The sequence below is a fragment of the Thunnus albacares genome, chromosome 5, assembly GCF_914725855.1.
Source record: "Thunnus albacares chromosome 5, fThuAlb1.1, whole genome shotgun sequence".
Classification (NCBI taxonomy): domain Eukaryota; kingdom Metazoa; phylum Chordata; class Actinopteri; order Scombriformes; family Scombridae; genus Thunnus; species Thunnus albacares.
The window spans coordinates 15,622,242-15,644,976 of record NC_058110.1 but is presented as its reverse complement, the minus strand read 5'-3'; the positions used below and the strand labels follow the sequence as shown (position 1 = coordinate 15,644,976).

At 39.0% G+C, this 22,735-nt stretch overlaps 2 protein-coding genes across 3 annotated transcripts; both read left to right on the top strand.

Annotated features, from left to right (window-relative positions):
* Positions 1 to 317: 317 nt before the first annotated feature.
* foxl2l (forkhead box L2-like) lies at positions 318 to 2,010 on the top strand. Its single transcript, XM_044351901.1, has one exon. The coding sequence runs from the start codon at positions 698 to 700 to the stop codon at positions 1,490 to 1,492; it is 795 nt and encodes a 264-aa protein (XP_044207836.1). The 5' UTR covers positions 318 to 697; the 3' UTR covers positions 1,493 to 2,010.
* A 991-nt stretch (positions 2,011 to 3,001) lies between these two features.
* On the top strand, positions 3,002 to 22,528 carry tmem201 (transmembrane protein 201). 2 transcript variants are annotated; one of them, XM_044351436.1, is made up of 11 exons: positions 3,002 to 3,230; positions 3,873 to 3,993; positions 4,080 to 4,274; positions 4,376 to 4,555; positions 6,368 to 6,726; positions 6,833 to 7,033; positions 11,388 to 11,611; positions 13,267 to 13,314; positions 13,429 to 13,737; positions 14,483 to 14,605; positions 20,076 to 22,528. In XM_044351436.1, the coding sequence occupies exons 1-11, from the start codon at positions 3,121 to 3,123 to the stop codon at positions 20,168 to 20,170; spliced, it is 1,965 nt and encodes a 654-aa protein (XP_044207371.1). In that variant the 5' UTR covers positions 3,002 to 3,120; the 3' UTR covers positions 20,171 to 22,528. The 2 variants fall into 2 exon arrangements, with proteins under 2 accessions (XP_044207371.1, XP_044207372.1); XM_044351437.1 differs by lacking the exons at positions 11,388 to 11,611; positions 13,267 to 13,314; positions 13,429 to 13,737; positions 14,483 to 14,605; positions 20,076 to 22,528 and having other exon boundaries at positions 3,010 to 3,230; positions 6,833 to 10,646.
* Positions 22,529 to 22,735: the final 207 nt, after the last annotated feature.

The following is a 22,735-nucleotide window of genomic DNA, read 5'->3' as shown; positions in this document are numbered from 1 at the left end:
TTAAAATCCCTTTGAATTAATATGGGTCAAATCAGACCGGGAGCATCCTCTATGTGGAAACATTTTTTCCAGCTGTGCCAAAAATAGACTAATTTTAAAATATTTCCATTTTTGTATAATCTGGGAAAAGTAATAAAAAGTCAGGTTTAAAGAATGTCATTTAGGGTGTTTTTACTGCTTTAAAGTGTCAAAATGGGTCAAATTTGACCTGAACAGTAGGCTATGTGAACGTTAAATTTCTGTTTTTGTGGTGGCAAATCAAATTTCTAAATGTGAAATAATCCGTTAAGTGCACACTTAGGCCTACACAAATTTAACGTAAACTGCTATGTTATAAATAAATGTGTGAAATCAACTCGGTCAAAGGACAGCAATGTGTCCATCTGTGAGTGACTTTTATTCACAAAATGTGTACATAAGCCAGTCTTTGATCGCCACGCTCCAAAGCGAGAATATTTGAGACTAGCTACAATACAGTCGTGTGACCCCTTCTTCAACCTAAACAGGGAGCACAGATGTCTCTTACAGTGGCATAAACAGTGTGAGAAACTCGGCGAGATGAAAGGCGCTGATCACCGCTGCGTCCTGTACCTGTGGGCGGAGTGTTTGCACCTGCGGACTCAATCTTAGCGCTGCCTTGCTTGGCGCAGATTGCAGCTCTTTTGCCCCAGCAGGACGCACAACGGAGACGTGAGCCATGGATGCGGATGAGAAATCCCCCGCCGACCAGGGAGTGCAGCTCCTGGACATCAGCTCCAACTCGCCCCCGTCCGAGCCCAGAGGTGCAGAGGAGACCGGCAACCCGGAGAAGCCGCCGTACTCCTACGTGGCTCTCATCGCCATGGCCATCAATGACAGCTATGACAAGAGACAAACTGTGAGCGGAATATACGATTACATCGTCTCCAAGTTCCCCTACTATGAGAAGAATAAGAAAGGCTGGCAAAACAGCATCAGGCACAATCTGTCTCTAAACGAGTGTTTCGTCAAGGTGCCCAGGGAGAGCGGAGGGGACAGGAAGGGCAACTACTGGATGCTGGATCCCGCTTTTGAGGATATGTTTGAGAAGGGGAACTACCGGCGGAGGAGGAGGGTGAGGAGACCCTACAGACCCCCCAGCGTGCCTTATCCGTCCGGGAACCCCGTGGACTATCCTGAGCCGCTCTACCTGCAGCCTTACGTGAGCAGCTCCTGGAGTCTGTGCCAGCCCAGCTCATCCCAGCCGACCGGATACCGAACAGCTCAGGTTATCACCCGCAGCGTCTCCCCGAGCCCCTACTGCCCGCCACCCCACTTCCACCACTCTCCCTACGGGGCTTATCGTCACCACCAGCAGCCCGTGCTGGTGCCCCACAATGGGTGTCCCTACGGCGGAGTGACCCAGCCGATGAGCCCCGACGCAGGCACCGTTTCCGTGGCATGCAACTACCAGCAGTTCACCTCCTATGCGAGGCAAGCGGAGCTGCCATTCACTCAGTCATTTGGCCTGTAAGTTATTCAAACCAACGACAGCCAGTTCACAGACTGAGAGTTATGTTTCACCATTTCAGTTCGGCTGTCATTCGTTTGTCAGTCAAAAGTTAATTGATTGGCAGCTTGATAAGGTGTAAATTTGTTGGCTGTTGATTGATTGTTAAGTAAGCTGTTGGTTAACATTGTTTGAAAGGCTGAAGTTTCAAGAAGTCATTGCATTTGCTTCAGAAATGTCACCGATCAACTGTGAAACTGCAGGAAGACAGCTGAATTAAGTGTGAGCCTTATTGTATCCATCTTTTGTTGGAGAATTATTTTGTAACTAAATGAATTTACGTTTTTTATTTCTACTTTTTTTTTTTTAAGAAAAAATGATTTTCTTATTTTTCTTATTTTTGAATATTTGTAACTGTATTATTTATTTCCTTTCTGTGGTTTTACCCAATCCTCTGAGCTGCTATGCAACAGTTGGTGACACTGAGAGAATGATCGGTTTTCTTATTCGATTATGAATGTTTACTTGATGTAAAATACATCACGTTTGTTACAATAAAATGTTATTTTTGCATCAAATGCTTTGATTGATTGGTTTACTCCTTCACTATTCATTAGGCAATCTAGGCTATTGAATTCATTAGAGGCATTCTTTCACACCTCACATCTACATATAATATTACTTCTAATATTATACTAACTATAAGTTATGAGTCTATATTATTATTATGATTATTATTATCATCATCATTATTATCATTATTGTAGTAGTAGTCATAGTAAACAAAGGCTATAGTTACTACTATTTGAGTGTATGTACCTTTCCTAATTAAAGTTTTAGAGATATTGTGTGTAAGCTTCAATGATTAATTGTCCTATTAATTAATTTGCCTATTTATAGAGCGGACACAGTTTATCTTTCGAACTAATACTAGCTTTGTTGAAATTGTTAAAAAAAAATAAAAAATAAAAAAAAATAAGTTTTTTCCAAAGTCCTCCAACTCTGAATAGGATGATAACGAATCAATCACTTGTTTTTGTCATGACAGAAGTATGACATCTGACAGGATCAATAACTAATGGTACCTATTGGAGAAGGTAGCATAATTAAACTGGACAACATGTTAATTGAAAGACGGATTAACCCATTTTTTTCTAAAGTAAAGAGTTTGTTTTTTCTGCAAGAGACGTAACGTTTAGTATTAGGGTAGACGTAAGGCTACATGTGTTGGCTATTGACCTATCAGAGGTTTGAACGACGGGAGGGAAAACAAGACAGAAACTCCACATTCCAACACACATCGTACTTCCTGTCTGCTACACTGCGCGTGGCTTAAAATTCAACAAACTTGTAACTGATCCCAAATGTAACAAAGTCAATCGCCTAAAACACTCAGCATGTGGCCAATAACGTTTAGACTCACGTAATAGTTTGCATATGATCAGTTTTAGTGAATGGTGCAGTCAACAACAAAGGATGAATCAATCATATTGGAACGCGTCCAGGCAGTGACGTGATTCCGCTTCCGTTACATGGGCGTGAACAAAAGGGGATCGCTTGCCGCGTGCCCCCTCGCGCCGCGTTTCGTGTTATAATAAAAACACTACATTTTGCTGTTTTTGTTTGCTAATTTGCTGCCAATTTCAGCAAAAATGCAGACGTTCAGCCATCTTCTGTTGGAATATCCTGAGATAATGTACACTGGAGTCGGCGCCACGGCGTTTGCCGCCGGCGGAGCGCTGATATACAAAATTGCTACCAGGTAAGTTCAAGGCTTTGCGGCATGTTTGTAGCGTGATTTACGTCCAAGTTGTTTCGAGTTAGCATGCTGGCTTCAAAATGTGCATGGCCGATTCAAAACCGTGACGTTCAACGAGTAATGTCGCTAACAAAAAATGTGCAAATATACCTCCCGTTTCCGAAGAGTAGTCCAACTGTCAACGCTAGCTAGCGCTAACTTTGCTAGCTGTTTTGCTAACTAACTTAGTGCATGGTAGTTTTGTGACACAAATGTTAAGATAAATGGTCATTTTACACAAGTTGAAACACAGATATTTTAGTTTTGATGACTTAAGAACTATTGTATCCTTGGAACGGAGTGTCATAATGTTATTAAATGTTGTCTTAACGTTATTATTAATCTGTGCATTAGCTAAATATCAACAGGGCTTCCCAAACTTTTGGCCGTCAAGGACTTTAACAGGACATGCTCGTAGTCTGTGCGTCAGTTATTTCACTGTATATAAGAAGAAGAGCCACATTTATGTAGTAATGATATCAATGCTCCCTCTGGAGCCACACCAAGGACTCATGTGCTCTCTGAATTCCACTTTAGGAAATGTTTGGACCTCAGACATGTGTCGGCAGGTTTGATTAACAGTGTCATGCTATATCTTACTTGCAGAAAGAAGCCGGTCAATGCCAATGTGAACTGCTGGTTCTGTAATCAGGATACAGTGGTACCCTATGGGAACAGGAACTGCTGGGACTGTCCCAACTGTGACCAGTACAATGGTTTCCAGGATGTAAGTTTGACAAGTATATGACTTGTTGATTATTGTCATTGTATGTCAAAAAGCTATAGTGAATCTTTTTTTTTTTTTTTAATCAGAATGGGGATTACAACAAACCCATCCCTGCTCAGTACATGGAGGATCTGAACCATGGAGTGTCTGGTAGTCTTCCTTCAGCTGTGCCACCTAACACACTGCAGTGGGTCAACTCTCAGATGCTGCTGTGCAAGAAGTGCAATAAGAACCAGTCTGCAAAGATCAAGCAGTTGGCCTCATTTATCCCAAGAGATGATGTATGTATTTTGCTCTTTTCCATTCACTGCAACACTCTTTTTTTGATACCATGTCTGAAGTCTGTAAACATCAAATTTATTACTGTTCATTTCTTTTGTAGGAAAACTATGATGAGGAAATTGAGGCCTACAAGCACCACCTGGAGCAGACCTATAAGTTATGCCCGCCATGTCAGGCAGCAGTGGAGTACTACATCAAATACCAAAACCGCCAACTTCGAACCGTGCTCCTAAGCCATCACCTTCGACACACCCGGGATACTATCAAGGACTTCATAAAGGTCAGAGTAATCCAGAACCGCAGACTCTTGACAGACTGTCAATATATGAATGAAATTACATGAAACACAGCACTGAATCCCCCTCAGGCTTGATGGATAACCTTGTGCTGTGGTGAATGACTAAATCAGATAATTATATCAAAGATATAACAACTTTTTGTTGCAGAAATGGTCTTATGTTGGAAAATTTACATGTACATAATCTGTACTGGAATTCTGTCACATAAGTTCACATGTGAACTCCGAATTGTGGAGAATCAAGTCCAAACATTTTCCGGAGTTGCTCTTTCACACATGTAGCACAAAGCAGGATTGTCTGTCTGACGTGTTCTCACCTACTGGAAATACTGTTTGATTTAGACGAGGGGTGTAGGAAGCAGGACATGACACAAAAAGTACACTGCGGTTGTAATTAAGTGTTTTTAAGCTTTTCAACAAATAAAATGGCTTATATTTTCTCCCATTAGCGTTAGCTTCACAGCAGGGCGTTCAGGCTCAGTCAAAACAACACAGCATAGCTGGCCTGCTGCATAAATCCAACGCCAGCTGCATGTGTAAAATGGCAGCTGTGAATGAGAGGGTTGACAACTGGAACTCAGACCTCATATCTAAGTTTATGTTCTGCTTGTTCAACAGTTTGATAAATTGCTTGTATCATCTCCCTTACTGGCAGATTTAGTTGTATTTACAGTTTTTATTGTAGTTGTTGCCCACTAGCTCCTGTGATTTCTCCGGAGAATTCACTGTTGTATGCACACATGGGCTCAAACGGACATTACACGGACTTTGTACTAGGGGGCTGTCAGGTTATAGTCTGTTTTAATGTCTGGTCCGACTAATTCGGACATTTGCATTCACACACACAGCTCCTCAGGGCAATGTCTAGATAACTTCAGGGTTGCAGTGCATGTGTGAAAGGGGGTATAGTTACTCCTTCACTGCTGCTCAGTATAACATGAACTGATGTTAATACATCTTGATATGCTGATTGAGCTGATAATAAATAAAAGGAAAGCCCACTGTACTGTTTTATTAGAAAAGTTATACTCACATTTTTAAATGTCTCAGCCTCTAGTAAATTAAACATGCAGAATATCCAGCAGAGACCTAATCAAGCATCTATTTATTTTCTTTAAACAGTTTTTTTTTTTTTTTTTAATTTAAGTTTCCTCTCTAGCTTTGGAAACAGAAACTTCCTTAATTTGAACATTTTTATAATGGTCTGCTTTGATTATTTTTATTGAAAGGTCTATTCATCTTGAGACATAACACAAATGTCAGTAGTTCCTTTCCATAATCCCACTAGACTACTTAACATGCGCTGCCACTGAAAAGAAATATTCTAATCATTTTTACCCTCATTTGATATTGTGTTTAATACTGTCTTTTTATCTGATCTGTTTATTTTGCATGGGTTATAATTACTAACTCAACTTTTTTTTTTTGCGAATGTGCTCAAAGCTGAATTGATAGTTCCATTGTTAGCACAGCCAATCGTCTACAAACAAACTTTTTTTAAAAGTCACCCAGCATTGTTCGGCTGAGTAAAGCTTTAACTTTTTGGGAAAAATGGCATTTGTTTCTCTAGATGAAATTTGATGAATTTAATGTGTATATGGATGTTTTCCTTGGTGTATTTTTGCACAAAACAAGCCGTAATTTCAGGTTGAAAATGGTTGAAATGGGGGGAAAAAACATGAATCTGCCAGTTTTGCACATAGTTTCCTTTTAATAACATACAACATGTTAGAATTGGTCTTTGTGTGTGGAAATGTCAGAATCCACACTGAAAACATGTTCTCTTTCCTACAGAGCTCCTGTTCTGTGTCTGCTCCAATGGGGGTCATACTGCTACGAGCCCTCGCCTTCCTGATCTGTGCTTTCCTACTTTCCACATCTTTCTGTGGATTGACCGACCAGCAGGCTTCCTCTAGTGGCCAACAGATATTGAGCGGAGGGGTCGTTCCTCCAAAACCCCTCAATGACTCCACGCCCAACAACAAAAGCGACGAAAACATGAATGTCTGGCAGAATCTGCTGGAGCTGCTCCCAGATATGGCCGTAGAAAATGCTGAGCTGGTGTGGCAGTATGGAAAGGAGAACCAGATGGCTGTTGTCTCTGTTGGCCTGTTGACTTGTCTCTCTGCTATCTTCATAGCAGGACCTGTGAGGTAAGATTTCACACCTCTATTTTGGAACGGTAATCCCAGACTGTGAATTTAAGCATGAAACTTTTTATATAGATTTCAATAATTTAATCTATTCCTGCATTTTCAGGTTGAGAAGAATTGATGCTGTGGCCTCTGTCCTGTGGTTCCTCATCCTATGCTTGCACCTGAGTGAGAGCTACTTCAATGTTGCCTCAAGCTGGATGGACACAGCCAAGCTCAGCATTACCTCCCTCTGTTGCCTAGTCAGCTTTGCCGCTGCTGTTGCAACTCGCAAACCCCAGGGTCTACGAAGAACCAGATATCGAAGGTCAGAACCTGAGCAGTGATGTTATAATTGTACTCATGACGTGGGGTTGTGGAAATGGTCCTGTTTCCATGAAATATTTGATCTTTAGAAGCAGATCAAAGCACAGTCATCGATCTAAAGATGTTGCCAATTTCTGTTTTTAATTCTCCTAAAAAGAACAAAACATGAAGTTTTTTATTCACTGTCCTTTTTTTGTTTTTTACTCCAAACTGCCCTCTTTTGCTGCCGTGTGTGAATGACTGTGGTTATGGCATGTGAACGGCAAACTATAAACATAGGATTAACTGTCCGGCCACACTTTTATAATGGATACAAAATACTAGCATTTAATATGTGACCAAATTCTGATTTGTTACCAATCTGCAGGGTGATCAAACACACCCTGCTCCCTTCATTATGTCACATCAAAACCTCGCCTGCAAGCATAAATTCACGTTGGTCTAGATTCATCTGATGCATGTAAAATTTCAGGTTAACATTAGCAGTTAAGGGTATTGTTGAACAATAAGATGAATTCTTAGTCCCTCTGGTTGGTAACAGAATAGTGAATAATACATTTTTTTATTTTTGATTGTATCAATGAGAGAAACTGACTAGAACAACCTCGTAGGAATTGGTCAGATTTGATCAATGTAGGTTTCTCAATAACTACTTATTACATGATTCCTAACTCTCAAGATGACCTTTAAGTACACTAAAGAATGGGATTTATAGGAAATTGTACCATGTTTATTTATTTATGACTGATTACATTGCTTATACTTTATTAACCAAAACAAATGTGTGATGACTTCTCTGACCTTCAGAGTTAAAACAAATGCAATAGACAAGTTAAAACCATATTGTGGGATTATAACAATGAAAACTTCACTAGTATTAAACTAAACTATAATCTACTCTGTACCGGGATGTTTTAAAGCGTTTTTGAATGTACTCATTTATAACAGTCTGGTGTTGCTGTTGGTTGAAAATCATTTACTAACTACAGCTCATTGCATGAAATACTAATATGTAAAGACACCGCGGGCCCTACTGAAGAACACAACATCAGTGCTGAAGAAACCGATCAGTTCTCAAGTCGAAGCTGGAGGATTTCTGCGTCTGTGTGGTTACGTTTGTAGGGAAGTGGCTGTGTTGCATTCTCATCCTTACAGCCTCTGCGTATAAATTATGCATATTTTAATCATTAGTTGTAACTAACATTTTTTCTTTTTATTGAAGCAATGTTAAAACGCGTTAGTTCGCAGTCACGAGTTCATCAATGTTTCCCCAAAGTCCGTCATTACTCCCAAACCGTTTGCTGCTTCTCTCCCGTCCTCGTTGTCGTAATCTGGTGCTTGTGATATCCAGTTGGATCACACTTTCCTTCTTGACTGTAAGACAATACACCCTGCAAAACACTTTGCATTTTATAATGTTAGTGTTTGTGTGATGTTTTTGTTACTTTCTGCTGTGCCAATAGCTGATGATTTAAAACGGTGCCTCGAGGTGAATACCTGTCAGCTACTTAGCTTGTCTTGGCATTTGCTCAAAGTAATCATGCCTTACTAGTGGTTTGGTGACCTTGTTGTATCAGTGCTGGAACATACAAACATACATGAAGTGTTCACCCCCTGCAACTGAATATAGTCATGCAAGAAATGTTTCGAGTCTAATGCAGAACTGCAAGCAAACTGCTCTGCTGAGTCAAAGAATCAAATTTTTATGACACAATGTGTCATTTAAGTTTTACTTTACAAGTTGCCCTTTTGCAACATAAATCACTACAAACTCAGCAGTATTAGTAATACTGGTCTTGCACGGTTTAAACAGGGTAGGTTTCTATTTATTTTTTCTATCCGAAGATTCTGTTGTTCCAACTGAGATGTTGGACTGCCATGTTTTTAATATTCTGTTTGAATAAAACTTTGTGCTAATTTAAAAAAATTTAAATGCTGCATTATCAGTTGCAGCTAGAGTATTAATTTCATTATCCCGTCTCCTACTGATTCATAGTATTATCACTGGTACACAATAATATTAAACTTTCCTTTATCAGCGTTCTAACATGTCGATGGATTAAACACACTGATAGACGTACTAGTTCCATGCGCTAACATTTCACCTTTCCCTTGGTACAGTATCTGTCAACCTCTGTTTTCAATTATAAATGCTTCAGTAGGAGGGATATTTATTCAACAGTAATTTGTATTACAAACCAAAAGTACTGAAATAACAGCTGTAGTGTTTGTAGACTGTATTTGGTGGGTAGAGTACTGTAACTATAGGGTTTAAATTGCATGTTGTGCTGTCCTGTAGATGAAGTTATGTTCTCAAACCAGAGCTTTAAATAGTGAAATTCAGTTGCTAGATGGAAAATGTTTAAGATGCAGTTTGTAAAGTTTTTGAGGAAACTGACTCTGTTTAACTTCTCATACAGAGTAATACCCAAGTTTTGGAGCTGAGATACTGTGCTATGCAGTACTGTAGCCTGATAAAACAGTATAATAACGCTGAGTCACTTCCTTTTTTTTAACCTTTCATAAACTGCATCATATGACAAGTTGCATCTTAAACTCTTGACAAGATAATATTTCAGCTATATATATTTTACATTTATTTACATATGTAAGGTATAATGCTGCAATGATTAGTCAGTTAGTCAATCACAAGAAAATTAATTGCCAACTATTTTCATTACCTAATCCTCTGATCGTTTCAGTCATTTAAGCAAAAATGCCAAACGTGCTGCTTCTAGTTTGGGGTTTGAATTGTTGTTCAGACCAAACATGAGATTAGACGACGTCACTTTGGGCTCTGGCAAGTTATTATGGCCTTAGACTGTTGATGCATCAAGTAAACAATTAGAATAATCAGTAATGACAATAATTGTTGCAGCTATAGTATGGTACAACTTAAAGTATTATCTTTGCCAGTTTTCCATGCTGTACAAAAAGTTTTGTGTTCACTATAGACCCGCCCAGTATGTGTTTGTTGTGTTATATCTACATAATGTGTAGCTTGAATATGTATCTACCTTTTTTATAAGCTGTATGACTGTTAACCTTAATTTGTGTCAAGCATTTAACTCTAGAAGCACTACATTCAAAAATTTAAGCTGCCAGATGCAGCTGCAACATTATGAGTGCCACAAACATATTTTGTGTTTTTAGTCATAGCTATAGAACTACCTTTTTACTATGAAGTGAATGTTAATTTTTTTTAATAGCACTGTAACTATTGATATCCAGAATGTAGCTAACAAATGTGATAATGTTTTTAGCAATTTGTGTTGCAGAAACACCAAAAGACCCAGTACTTCAAAAAAACAATAGATATTCTTCCAAATCTTGCTAATTTTTACACAATTAAGCAATAGTTTGCAATCCCAAACTATAGTATAAATAAGCTAATCAAATACATCTCAATATTATGACTTTTTATGTTTATATATTCTGTAGCAGCCTCAAATGTAGTTCCGTCCATGTTGAAAGGTTTCCTGCAATATACCCAATTAAATTGTGTTTGGGGTGTTTAGATCCTTGAAATTGGGTGTCATGCTTTTAATGTCAGGCTCCTGTTTTGAAAGGGTTGTTTGCTGTATATGGAATATAATAAACAGCTGATGAAAGGATATGCCTTGTTGTTTGTTTTGTTTTTGTTTTTTTTTTCATCCACACAAAGACACTGTCTGTCCACTTTTTGAAATGGTACCATAGTTACACACAGTACCAGTCAAAAGTTTGGACACACCTTCCCACTTAAATGAGAAACTTTTGACTGGTACTGAACATAGAATTGGACTTAAAGGAAAAATGTCAGTTTAATGACGATCAAGAGTGCTGCAATTGTTTTTGTGTGTGTGTGTTATGATTAAGGTTGATTGCCACTGAATAGGAACTACTTTGAATCGTAACACGTACGGGCCACTGACTGTGTGTTGAGGAAATGTGAAAGAACTAAGTTGTATTGCTGGGCAGCATTTCTCTTAGAGCTTTTGTTCTGAAGGCACTTGCTGCGTGTTGCCCGACAGCTGCAGCAGCATGTCAGTGGCGCCATAAATACACTGCTTACACTAAGTGGTTGTCAGAGCAGTATGTTACAATGATTATACACTGATTGACTGCCAAGGCGGCACTGCTTGTAGTAGTTATAAAACTCAGTGGTTATTTTTTTTAATGTCAAGAATGTTGGATGTTTACATCTGGAATAGATGTATCACATCTACAGACAAAAATAACAAATTTAAAATTCAGTGGCGTTACAGAACTATTTATAATGTTCTTTGCAGAGTCTGCGTCCGACAGTATATTTTTGCACAAAACAATGTGGTAGACATTACGACGGAAGACATTATGATGCCTTTGTGTTGCAGATACCTTCCTGGCAGCCCTGCGGTCCCGCCCTTCAGCAGCCAATCTCCTTCGTTCTCCCCTGGCATGGCAGACACTTTCATCCCCACTCCGCCCCCTAACATCTCCAAGCTCATCAACCGCCAAAAGAGGAGTCCCCGTGAGCGCAAGGTCTCCCCCTCCTCTCTGCTCGAGCGTCTCAGTAGAGCCCTGAGCCTTGGCACCGTCCCCTCCTTCGCCTCGACAGGTAACATTAAAATGATTTCATTCATCTTGAGTTCACAGATGAAACGCAAGTCATCTGATATTGGTCGATCTTGCTTTGCCTTTTGGCGTAATCTGAAGATGCATGTGATTAGATTAAGAGCCCAAGTCATTTACTTGTCTCATTACTCAAAACATTTGCAGAAGATAATTGACATGGTAGTTAAAATGTGTTTTTCAAGCGGCTGGTCACTCCCCACAAAGCCAACGGGGGCAAATGTATTTGGCCTACTTGTGTCTACAGTTCTTGTCTCCCAAAGCTACTCAGACATGTTTGATCTTGAGTTTCTCCTTGCTGTGTACAGCCTTGAATACAGACAAGATTTATAATTGATTAGATTCAGTAGCTTTACTTTCAGTTTCTGCTGCTTGTCAAATAATTGGGTAACAACCCTGTTTCCAAACAGGGCAAAGACTTTCTAGAAAAGATGTCTGAAGCACTGTAGTTTTTATGCAGAGGTGTTTTTTTTTCATTTTGTTTTAAACACATAATTTAACATTTTACAATTTTTAAGTTATCAGTGCTCTCTTAAGGCAAAACTATAATAGAGACAGAGTTTCTAGGTGGCCTCAGATATAACTTTGGCATTTCTGTACTGCAACAACTTTTACTTATCAGTCCACATACACGCTGATTCCATTATATCCGCAGTAAGCTGATATTCCAGCCTGACCTATTGATCCTCCGTTTTGCATATAGTATGATGACCTTGCATAAGAATATGCATTTATCTTATAATGAATATGTATGTATTACGAAAATATGACCCAAGTAGAGGGTTGATTGGCCTTATTCCATCTAAAGCCGCATTTATCAATTTTTACCACTAGGGGGCTGAAAACATCAGAACAACCTGACAAAGAGACCACCACCTCATATCTCATTACTTCTACCTGCACTTGAGTAACCTGATTACAGTTGATTTTCTCCAGTAAGCTGATTTCTTAAATGTCATGTAAATGAGAAACCTTGTTACTCGTTTACAAGTATGCACACGCATAACAGACTGCAGAGAGGGAAAGCACAGTCGAGCTGCTGGATGAAAGGAGAGAGATGATTACACGGAGCGGTGCGTCCTCGTATTTAAAATAATTCCATCCTAAACTGAGACACTCGGTCTGCCTTTTCTCTCCTCTCACTGCACTGTTAGTCTGCTCTGACATTCACACACCACAAACAGAAGTTAGAAAGCAGCATCTACTATATTAGTTAAAAAACGTAAACCATGGTTGACCAAAATGACCTGCTGCATGCGTACACAGATTTACAGTAACTTTTTCAGGTTACTACATGTGTATGTAAACATGCTATCAGATTACCCACATAATGACACATGGCCTGACATGTTTGCACAAAGTTGTCTACTTTTAGGTCTATCAGACACAGACCAACATTAGCTTTTATTCAGACCGTCAGAGTTTCTTACACACAGCAGGTCAACTATACAGAAACTGTGGGTTGTAAAGCCAAAACGAAGAATTAAAAAATCTGCAGAGTTGTGTTTTCTTTGATATTGGCACTGTGAATAATCTTTTTTGCATTAACATGAAAAACACTGATTAATGTAGGGGAAAGAAAGCCCTGGTTCATGGTGGTGATGAATGGTGTGATTACATATGTATTTGTCTTGTTTTCAGATTCTGGTTACCTGTTTAGCGGAAGCAGACCAGCCTCCCCGTCCTCAGGTATCAAAACTCCTTTTTGATTATTTTGTGATCTCCACTAAATCCTATATCATGAAAAATCCTTAACAATTTCAAAGCACTTGATTTGACATTTCTCACTGCTTTTTGGCACAGACTACTTTTCACTGAAGTCAGTGAGCCGCCCATCATCCCCAGCCCCCTCTCCACCTCCCTCAGTATCTGGTTCGGCTAGTGCTAGTTCCAGTTCCGGTTCTGCCAGACAACGCCGCCCTCTCATCAGCCCTGCTCGACTCAACATCAGTGGCAGGAAACTCCGACTTTTTTCAACTGAGGCCGAAGCCACGCTCATGTCTCCACCTGTGTCGCCATGTTTTCACATGTCCTCCTCACATGTAGAGCAAACTTCCTCCATTTACAGCGGCTGCTATTCACCTTCGATATCACCCTTCCAGATCCAACAAGGTACGTAAAGCAGAGGTTAAACGGTTCTGAATAAAATGTTTGTTGAAGGGGGGTTTGTAGTGACAATCATTGTCTATCTCTACCACCAGAGTACATTAAAGTAAAGCATTTTCAATTTCTACAAGTAGTGGCTCTAAGAGTAAAATGGCTTTGTCTATTAAACCCAAAGTCAGTTATTTCAAATGATCACAAAGTTTAAAAATTGAGTGATATAAAAAAAAAAAATTCATAAAAATCCTAAATTTAGTATGTAAGGGACTGTACAGTTGTTACTTGGTGGGAGGTTAGTTGAAAAAGGACGAAGATATTTAATTTTATAATTTTTATCTTTGTTGAAGGAAGGGTAGGCTGACTTTGTGAGAGCAAGGAGGGTCTTAAAGTATTTCAGCCTTCTCTTGGTGGATTTATTCTATTAAAAAAATAGAGGACCATGGGAAATAAAGGTATCACATGCTGCTATTCATTCTTCTGATCAATGAAATCAATCATGTCAACTGTGGCTATTTACAGTTTCAATATGATCAAATCTGCGTGCACGTTTTTCTTCAATCCACAAACCGATCCTAATAAGACTCATTCAGCTTTTTTCACTGTCAAAAGGAGGGTCCAACAAAAATGTAAATAAGGGTTATACCTTTTAAATCAAATGTAAAATTCAGCCCTGTCTCCCCATCACAATTGTTTTCTTACTGTTCCTAATAACTTCATGTTTCAATGTTTGTATCTTTTTCTTCATGTATTGTAGATTTGAATTCCATATTAAGAGATGGTGTGAGTGAGAAGGAGAAGCAAAGCAGCTCCTCAGAGTCCTCCGCTTGTTTGGTTGGTACTACAACACAGGAGTCAGAGAAACCCCCTTCTCCAAAAGGTAAGCAGTCTAGTTTAAACATAGCAGGGACACGTCAATCTGCTTGAAATCCCATTCGATTTTTTGTTTTATAACAACTTCATGATGTTTCTTGGCCTTTTTAAAATAGAGTTGAAATCCCAGTCTGCTTTACAGTTTCTAATAGGGCTGGGCAATATGGCCAAAAAATAAAATCTCGATTTTTTTTGATTTTTTTTTTTTCCCATCTTTGGGTTGATTCTCGATTTGAATCAATTTTTGTTTGCCTGCAAAATGCAGTATTGAAACATATTTTTAAACAGTTAACAATTAACATGCTCTGAGTCCTTTTTAAATGCCGGCAAACTCCAAGTGGTCTATCATACCTTTTACTTGAGTGGCTTCCGTCTAGCAACTCTACCATCAAGGCCTGATTGATGGAGTGCTGCTGGTCGTCCTTCCGGCAGGATGATGGACATTGGCTACGGCAACTCATGCAAATATAAACACGTCAGAAACAAAAGAACAGATGCATTTTACAGTTTCAAAAATCAAATAAAATTACAGGTAATGCACCCATCAAGTATAATAACTTTAGAGGAAACAGGACAGATTGAACTGTTAAGTGTGTGAATCCAAAATGCCTTTGCGGAGCGGGGAGTCATTGCCCCGGGAGAGTGTGAGAATTTTTCTATTCCCCGAAACTTCAATGACGCTGCAGAGCCGTGGTTGGTCTGTGCATAGTGATGTACAATAGCGTTATCTGCATTTTATTTTCATAAGTCTTTAAAGGTCATAACAAAAATAAATGACTTGCAAGTGTTAGTAATCTTACTGAGCCTCTATTACAATATGACGTTTGTCTCAAGTTTCCCTTTTTTTATCTTGGGGACACAGTTGATAAAACTTAACACTATCAGTTCAAAAGTTCAAATGTGAACTAGATTATAATCTGGTAACTCTAGATGTGCAGAGCCTGAACGCATCCAAAATTCAGGAAATAGGTCTTGACGCTCTCTCTCTCATTACCTCAACAAACGTCCAGATGGGATTTTGCCTTCAAATAAATTCTTATTAACACTGTCAGAAATTTCTCTCACATTTAACTTTTCCAAGTATCTGTATCCATATTACTTGTAATCTTGTGGCACAGCTATGGACAGTGGCAGATACGACAACTGCTTTATTGGCGATGGCCATGTTCACAACACGCTTCATGCGCAACAACACCACATCCTGTTACTTCTTCCCAATACCAGATAACATGTATACTCTCATGCAGGCAGTCATTTGAGCAACTGAATATAATGCAACCAGTACAAAATATTGTAAACGTACATATCTATAAATACATATTAATACGTGGAACTTAACAAACTCCCTCTTTCCCCCCCAAAAAAGCATTTATTCCCAGTCCTGTGCTGAAGCCTTGAGACTTCCTTTTTTGTAAACAGAAAATACAACAAAAAAATAAGACAACACTGCATATTTCAATAGGCCTCCTGTATTCAGTTCCTTTTTACGTGACTTAGAAGACTGACTTTGTTAATCAAGTTTCTATCATTCACTCATGTCATTCACTAAATGCCTCAACTAACTGGAGAGCTAATGCCCCCATTTTGGTAAGGCAAGTTGTTCTTCTGAGTTGTGCCACAGGACTCGTTCAACCTTTTTGAATTTAGATAAATTCTTTGTTGCTGCTCATTTCCAGACAGAATCTTTTCTCAATGACTGACTTTGTGTATCAACCAGTGAATTATTTTATTATTTTTATTATTAATTTAGGTTATTGGTGTAGCATGTTCAAGCAGCATCACCGGTAGTCATTTCACAAGAGCGTAACCAGAAAGATTGCACTATCAATTTCATGACATGGCCAGTGTTTCACCATCAAGTGTGGTCCGTACAGTTCTCTTGACTCTTTGCCTGACAAGAGAGGGGTGAGAACTCAAGTGCCCCCATCTGAAATATTTTAAAATGAGACTTTGCTGAATACAATCATCAGAGCACTCTCTGCCCAAGTGTTACAAGTTCAGAACTACCTTCTTGGACTTATGTTTGCACACTATTGTTTGATTCATGAATAGTCTGTGCTATTGCATCTTCATGCTTTTCATGCTTTGAGAGTTGAACCTTTTCCTCCTCACAGAGATGAGTCTTGTACAGCTTGTAAAGGATCCGTATGGGCTGCATATGCTGAATGTATTTGCACTTTCTGTCAAAGGTCACAGAGTCTGTCCCCACATCATAGAAGTTGTCATGCACCTCATGTTTAACTTTGAATGTAGGTCTAACATGAGGTGTTTCAAGAAGGGTTGAGTCAAGAGCAACCAGACTTGTAGATTCTTGAACACGGTTCACATCTCATACAAAAGGCTTCTTTTAGTTCTGACTAGCAACAGAACCACGCTCAGCCCAGATGCAAGACCAGTTTGACCTCTGCTCGAACACCACCTATTTCAAATACGAGGGCTTTTACAGAAAATTGCATGACTGTGCCATGGGTTAACCAGTGTTTCCCATTGTGGCTAACCTCTACATGGAGGAAGTAGCCAGAGCCCTGACCTCCATAGAGGGAACAGCACCTAACCATCGGTTAATATATACGTGGACAACACATGGGTCAAAATGAAACTCAGGAAGTGAAAGCCTTCTCAGAACACATCAACTGGACCGCAACATCAAGATCACACGAGGACATCAGGAGCACTGAAGAGAACAGAGCAGGAGCCTTTGAGTATACAGGAAAAGCACATGAACCAGTACTTCCTCTCTGACTCTCACCGCCCACTGGAACACAAACTGGGCTAGGCTGACAATGTGCCTACAAGCACCGAGACCAAGGAGAACGCCTTGAGAAAGCCTTAAAAACTTGTGGCTACCCTAACTGTACTTATGTAAAAATGGCAACAATATCCCGTAAGAACACCAAAACTGTAGGCGGAGAAGAACAGAACAAACGCAACAACGTTGTTCATACATGGACGGTGAATCTTAGAAACTCAGGAGGAGCTTCAAAAAGCATCACATCCCTATTTGTCAAACCCAGGCCAGTATCACACTGAGACAGAAGTTAGTTCACCCTACCACACACCCAAATACAAGTGGAGCAATTTAGCGTAGTCCAATGCAACGAGGCATGTGCAGGCCTATACATGGAGGAAACAAACAACTGCTAAACAACGCCTGGGACGCCCTACTAGTTTATTAGAACTTGGTCAAAACTGAAGAACGTTTTTTGGATCAGAGGCGAAATGTCTTCTTCAGTCTTCGAGTCCAGTTGCCCTTGACTCAACTCTTTTTTGATATACATGACCTGGTAGAATCTTCAGACATAGAGATGAGGTTTTATTGTTATGGAGAAAATTTGTGTGCCCCGCTACATAAAGTCATTCACATGACAGGCAAGTATCCCAGTTAGTGTGCAGTCCTGATGTTGCCAGCAGCAACTCAGCATAATTTCCTTTAATCTGTTGTACCAGCATAGTGAAGCATCTGCCAGACCATAGACACTTTTTGAGCTCCATAATCTTCCTTCACTGTCAGCCCAGGAAAAGTAAATGTCACATGATTTATCCGTTCCCCAAAGAAATGCAGATTTTATATCCATAGAATAATGTGTCCACAGTCTTTTGACAAATCACTGCCTCAAGTAGCTAAAGACACTCTGTAGCACATTCAAGTGAGTCCTTTTTCAGCTCTGACACTTAAAACTCCTCAAAACCTCCAGCTACAGTTCAGTGAGTGTCTGTTTTGAAGGTGCACACCCATCTGGTAGAAATGCACTTCTGTCCCTCATCCCTAACTTAAACACTCACCAACTAACTCATGTTTTTTCATCAGTTCCCTGCCCTGCGCCACTGAATCTCTGTATTTGTGTGTTGCTGTTTCCTTCTGCATTCTCAGCTCGTTTCTTCTGTTCCCTGTTATTGTCAGCAGTCTCCTGTCCTTGCTGAATGTCCTCTATCCATGTCTGACAAACATCCTGATTCATTACAAATCCTGTTCCTTTCCACTCACTCGTTGTGCACTTTGTCTCCCATTTCATATTTCTGATGTGACGGAGTTTCCGCAGTGCTTTCCATAATCTTTCTGAACACTCTGCTTCTGTAAAAGTAGTAATTCAGTTCATTCAATATTGATGTAAACCCACTAAAATTAAAGCTGAGACTTGGCACTTTAATGTAATATCTATTACTTTATTTCAAATTGAATGTCCTGAAGCACAGCCTGATGAATAAAAATGTAACTGTCCAAATACTTAAAGCCTGGACAGTATCTTTATGTGGTGCATCATTAAGATAGGTTAGCTTACAGTACAACAGTGAACTATTCTAACATTTGAGGGTTACCAATATAATTAATTTTGTTCATCTTTAGTGTCACCTGTTCTAGAGTTTATACAGATTAAGATTAGAGGATGAAAAGGTCATTTTACCTGGTTCTATGAAGCCTACGGTCTGACTTGAGTCACCTGGCTAACAGCTTGCTAACTGTTGATTGTCACACGATTGAACAACCTACCCAAGCACATTAGCTGTAGAGGCTCCGGTAAACCACCTAACACTGTCTCCTGGTTGCCAAATCAATCAGGTTTTTTCTGCTGTGGATGCTGTACACAATGTTCAAACCCATCAGACACCAAATACCAGAAGAATACACCAAAGTCTTTTCTTAAACTGCAGCAGCACACATGTTATCTACATGTAGAAATGTCCCTGTGGTCTGGTTTATTTAACTGCATAAAACACGGATTATGTTATTGCACGACATCATGCACAGGTTACCATGGTTCTGCATCATCATTTAAAAGTCTGGAGAATAGAAAAATTCCCACCCTCTCCTAGAGCTGTGACATAATCAACTCACTGCTCTGAAGAGGCATTTTGGATTCACACATTTAACAGCTGAGTCTTTGTTTCCTCTTAAGTCACCTTTAGTATATCTGATGGATGCATTACTTGTACTTGCACTTGGACATTGGAAATGGCAACTCGCACCCTTCGATCCGTCATCCAGTAGATCTGAAATCCAGTTCAGCTAACTATCCAATGACAGTAGCACACCTATTCTAGGTTGACTATATGTATTTACCTTATCTTTGTCCGTTTTGATGCTGATGAAGACACAGTAGTGTCTAAACATTGCACATCTATCAGTTTGCTTCAGTCCTTTTTTCCTCTGTATTTAATATGGATTTGTGATGTTTGGCTGATACCTGACCCGCTTTTTAAGATCAGTGTCAGAGCGGCCAGTATCTGATTGTTACATCCCTTTTCTTTTTTTTTTAAGTCTGTTTGAGGCATTCTGTGTTTGCTCAAAATACACTGGTCTCAAATTAAACCGCCATGGTTTTAGGAAATGTATCTAAAATGGCCTGAGACAGTGAATATATTGGCTGACTAACAAAACTACGAAAGATTTACACAAAATGGAAAACCTTCACGCCACATTGATGCTGCTGTATGATGATTCTCATTAAATTAATTTGCTTTCTCTCTGACATCCTCAGGTTTTTACAAGCGACTTTTGTGGTCGGGGATTTTATTAGCGAGCCTTAGTGCCAACCTGTTCTTCGCCTGCCTCTGTATGTACAACTGGATGTGAGCTGTTGATGGGTTCGCTGCTGTTCTCTTGTGACCTTCAGAGTGAGTCAGCCTCTGGTTGTCGTTCCCGTAGACCTGCAGGTCAATCAGCAACGTCAGAAAACATCTTGTTGGCTGGTGCTTGGTGAAAATACAGATGATGGTTTTTGTGGTCGGATCTTGTTAGTCTTTTGTTATGTCACTCCACCTCTTACATGAACACAGGTGCAGGAGTATTTCATTTAAAAGGCTCAGTTCTTTGTACTGATGCCTGATGGCATTTTAAAAACCATGCTGTGAAATGTGCAATAACATGCACTGTTCAGTCAATGCTGCTTGAACACAGTCATGTCTTACTTATACTGATTGTGACCTCTTCCAGCTGAATTAATATTCTGGTTCTCTACAATTGCCAAAATCTAAAAAGCATTAAGCAGCTCGTTGTAGAGACGTTGTACAGATTTTCACTTTTGTGAAGTCGTCATTTCACAGCACTGGTATTTGCCATTGTCTTTGTTTGTTTGTTGAGCTGAGAAAGAGTGTCGAGCTCTATCCCAGTGTTTTCTAATACGGTTTACAGTCAACATTTGTAATATTACGGTCATTTATAACTCCTAACAAAGTGGCGTGTTACAGTCATTCACTACATAAATGGTTCTTTCACCAAACATTTCACCTTCTATAGACATCCTGTTCACAGCAGCAGGGTTGGAAATTAACAGGGGCTCGGGGCAAAATGGCCCCCAAAAATGTAAAATTGCCCTTGGAATCGGGCTGACGGGGAGGTTTTAAATGCCCTCGTAAAATGAACGGTCAACAGTTTAACTCCTCACTGAGCTGTGAACTCATTCATACAGGACGTTCTTAGAGACATCCTGTTCACAAGTTAGTTTATAAATGGGCAAAACTTTAAATGTTCACAATCCAAAAATGTTCTCATCTATAAAAAGAAATCATGTTTCCGTTTGCATGATCATTTGCATAAGGCAGCAAAATGATCAGTAGAAGTTTCACTCCTCACTCAGCTGTGAACTGATTCATACAAGATATTCACTCCAATGTTTGCTGATATGATTTACAGTCATCATCTGTAATATGATGGTTATTTATAACTCCTACCAAAGTGACGCAGGTCACAATCATTCACTACAGAAATATTTCTCTTTTCAAACATCTTGTTCACAGGCTGGTTTTTAAGTGGCAAAACTCCTAAAAAGGTCAAGTGCAATAACAAGAAAATGTTAGTTCTAATCTATTAAAATCATGTTTACATGAACATGATTTCAGCATATTTCCTTAAGGCAGCACAGTAATCAGGCAGAGGTTTTACTTCTCACTGAGCTGTGAACTAAGTTAAACAAGACATTTTGTGTTTGTCTACATATAGAATTGTAATGATTTTTGCACCTGGTTTTCTGAATTGTATTTTCAGTTTTTTGTTTGGTTGTGTTGTATTTTGAATATGTGACTTGCACTTGTTCTATTAGAAATGAAGAGCACAGATGTTTTGATTATTGTGTGTATGTTGAACAAATGATTTACAAAAGGTTGTAAATTTTGGGCATGTTTAAGATGTGTATATAAACAGGTTACAGTTCATGCCTTTCATGCAGAAAGCAGATGTAGTCAGACTTTGTTTTGTTTTATTTCCACATGAAATTTATTGTGGTGTAAAATGACCACCTTAATTTTTGTGAGGATTTTTTTTTTCTTGAGCAATTACTGAGTTTATGTGATTTTTCTCACATAAGACACTTATGCAAATTTAATTTTGTGCTCATTTAAAGTGCATTTGTCAATTTGTTTGGAAGAGTGTATTTTGAGCCGAAGTGTTAAAAAAAAAAAGAACTAAAACAAAAAAAAAACTAAAAATTAAGTTTCTGGGAAAACTAAAAGTTGCTACTGAAAATAAATCTAAATGACTGGGAATTGTCTAATGTTTAGAAATTGAGTGTAACCTTTCAACATAGTGTATTCAGACTTGTGCATTTGTGCTTGATGTGTAAAATGACGTGTGTGCATTTCTTCTCAGAAGAAGGTGTAATCATTGAAAGGTTATGAAATGTAAATGTTGTATTTCAGCCATGCTGAAATTTTCATTTCAAGAAGAAATTAATTTATTTTTGAATTTGTATTTAATGTAAATGAAAGTTTTTCTCGACTTTACGTCACTTACGTTGAATCAAAGGTCGTGTGTTTAGACTCTTTGAGAAGTGGTATGAATTTATGTTCTGTGTAATATTTTCACTAATGGTTTGAAGGGTTGTTACTCCACTGTGTTGAGCAATGCAAATGTTTGGTCTGTGTGATTGTAAGAAACAACATTGGCTTGTTTTATCTAGACCCATACTTTTTTAATAAAGTATTTTTTCCTAATTTGTTTTGTGTAATGAGTTGGATATTTAATCTCCATCAACTACAGAATCTATCATTTCTATAACATGTAAATACAGATTGATGCTCTGCAACCTTTGAAAAACGCGCCCCCTTCTGGCACCACGAGCACATCAGCATCCCTCCCTCTCTAGATTTTTTTTTTTTTTTTTTTTAAAGGTTTGACTCTGAGAACATTTCAAGCTGAAGGCTG

Bases quoted from the DNA above. Each gene is read 5' to 3' on its own strand.
- foxl2l (XM_044351901.1), top strand. From the start codon at position 698: ATGGATGCGGATGAGAAATCCCCCGCCGACCAGGGAGTGCAGCTCCTG.
- tmem201 (XM_044351436.1), top strand. From the start codon at position 3,121: ATGCAGACGTTCAGCCATCTTCTGTTGGAATATCCTGAGATAATGTAC. The intron at 4,556-6,367 runs GTCAGAGTAATC...TCTTTCCTACAG, and splicing joins CTATCAAGGACTTCATAAAG to AGCTCCTGTTCTGTGTCTGC. The intron at 14,606-20,075 runs GTAAGCAGTCTA...TGACATCCTCAG, and splicing joins GAAACCCCCTTCTCCAAAAG to GTTTTTACAAGCGACTTTTG.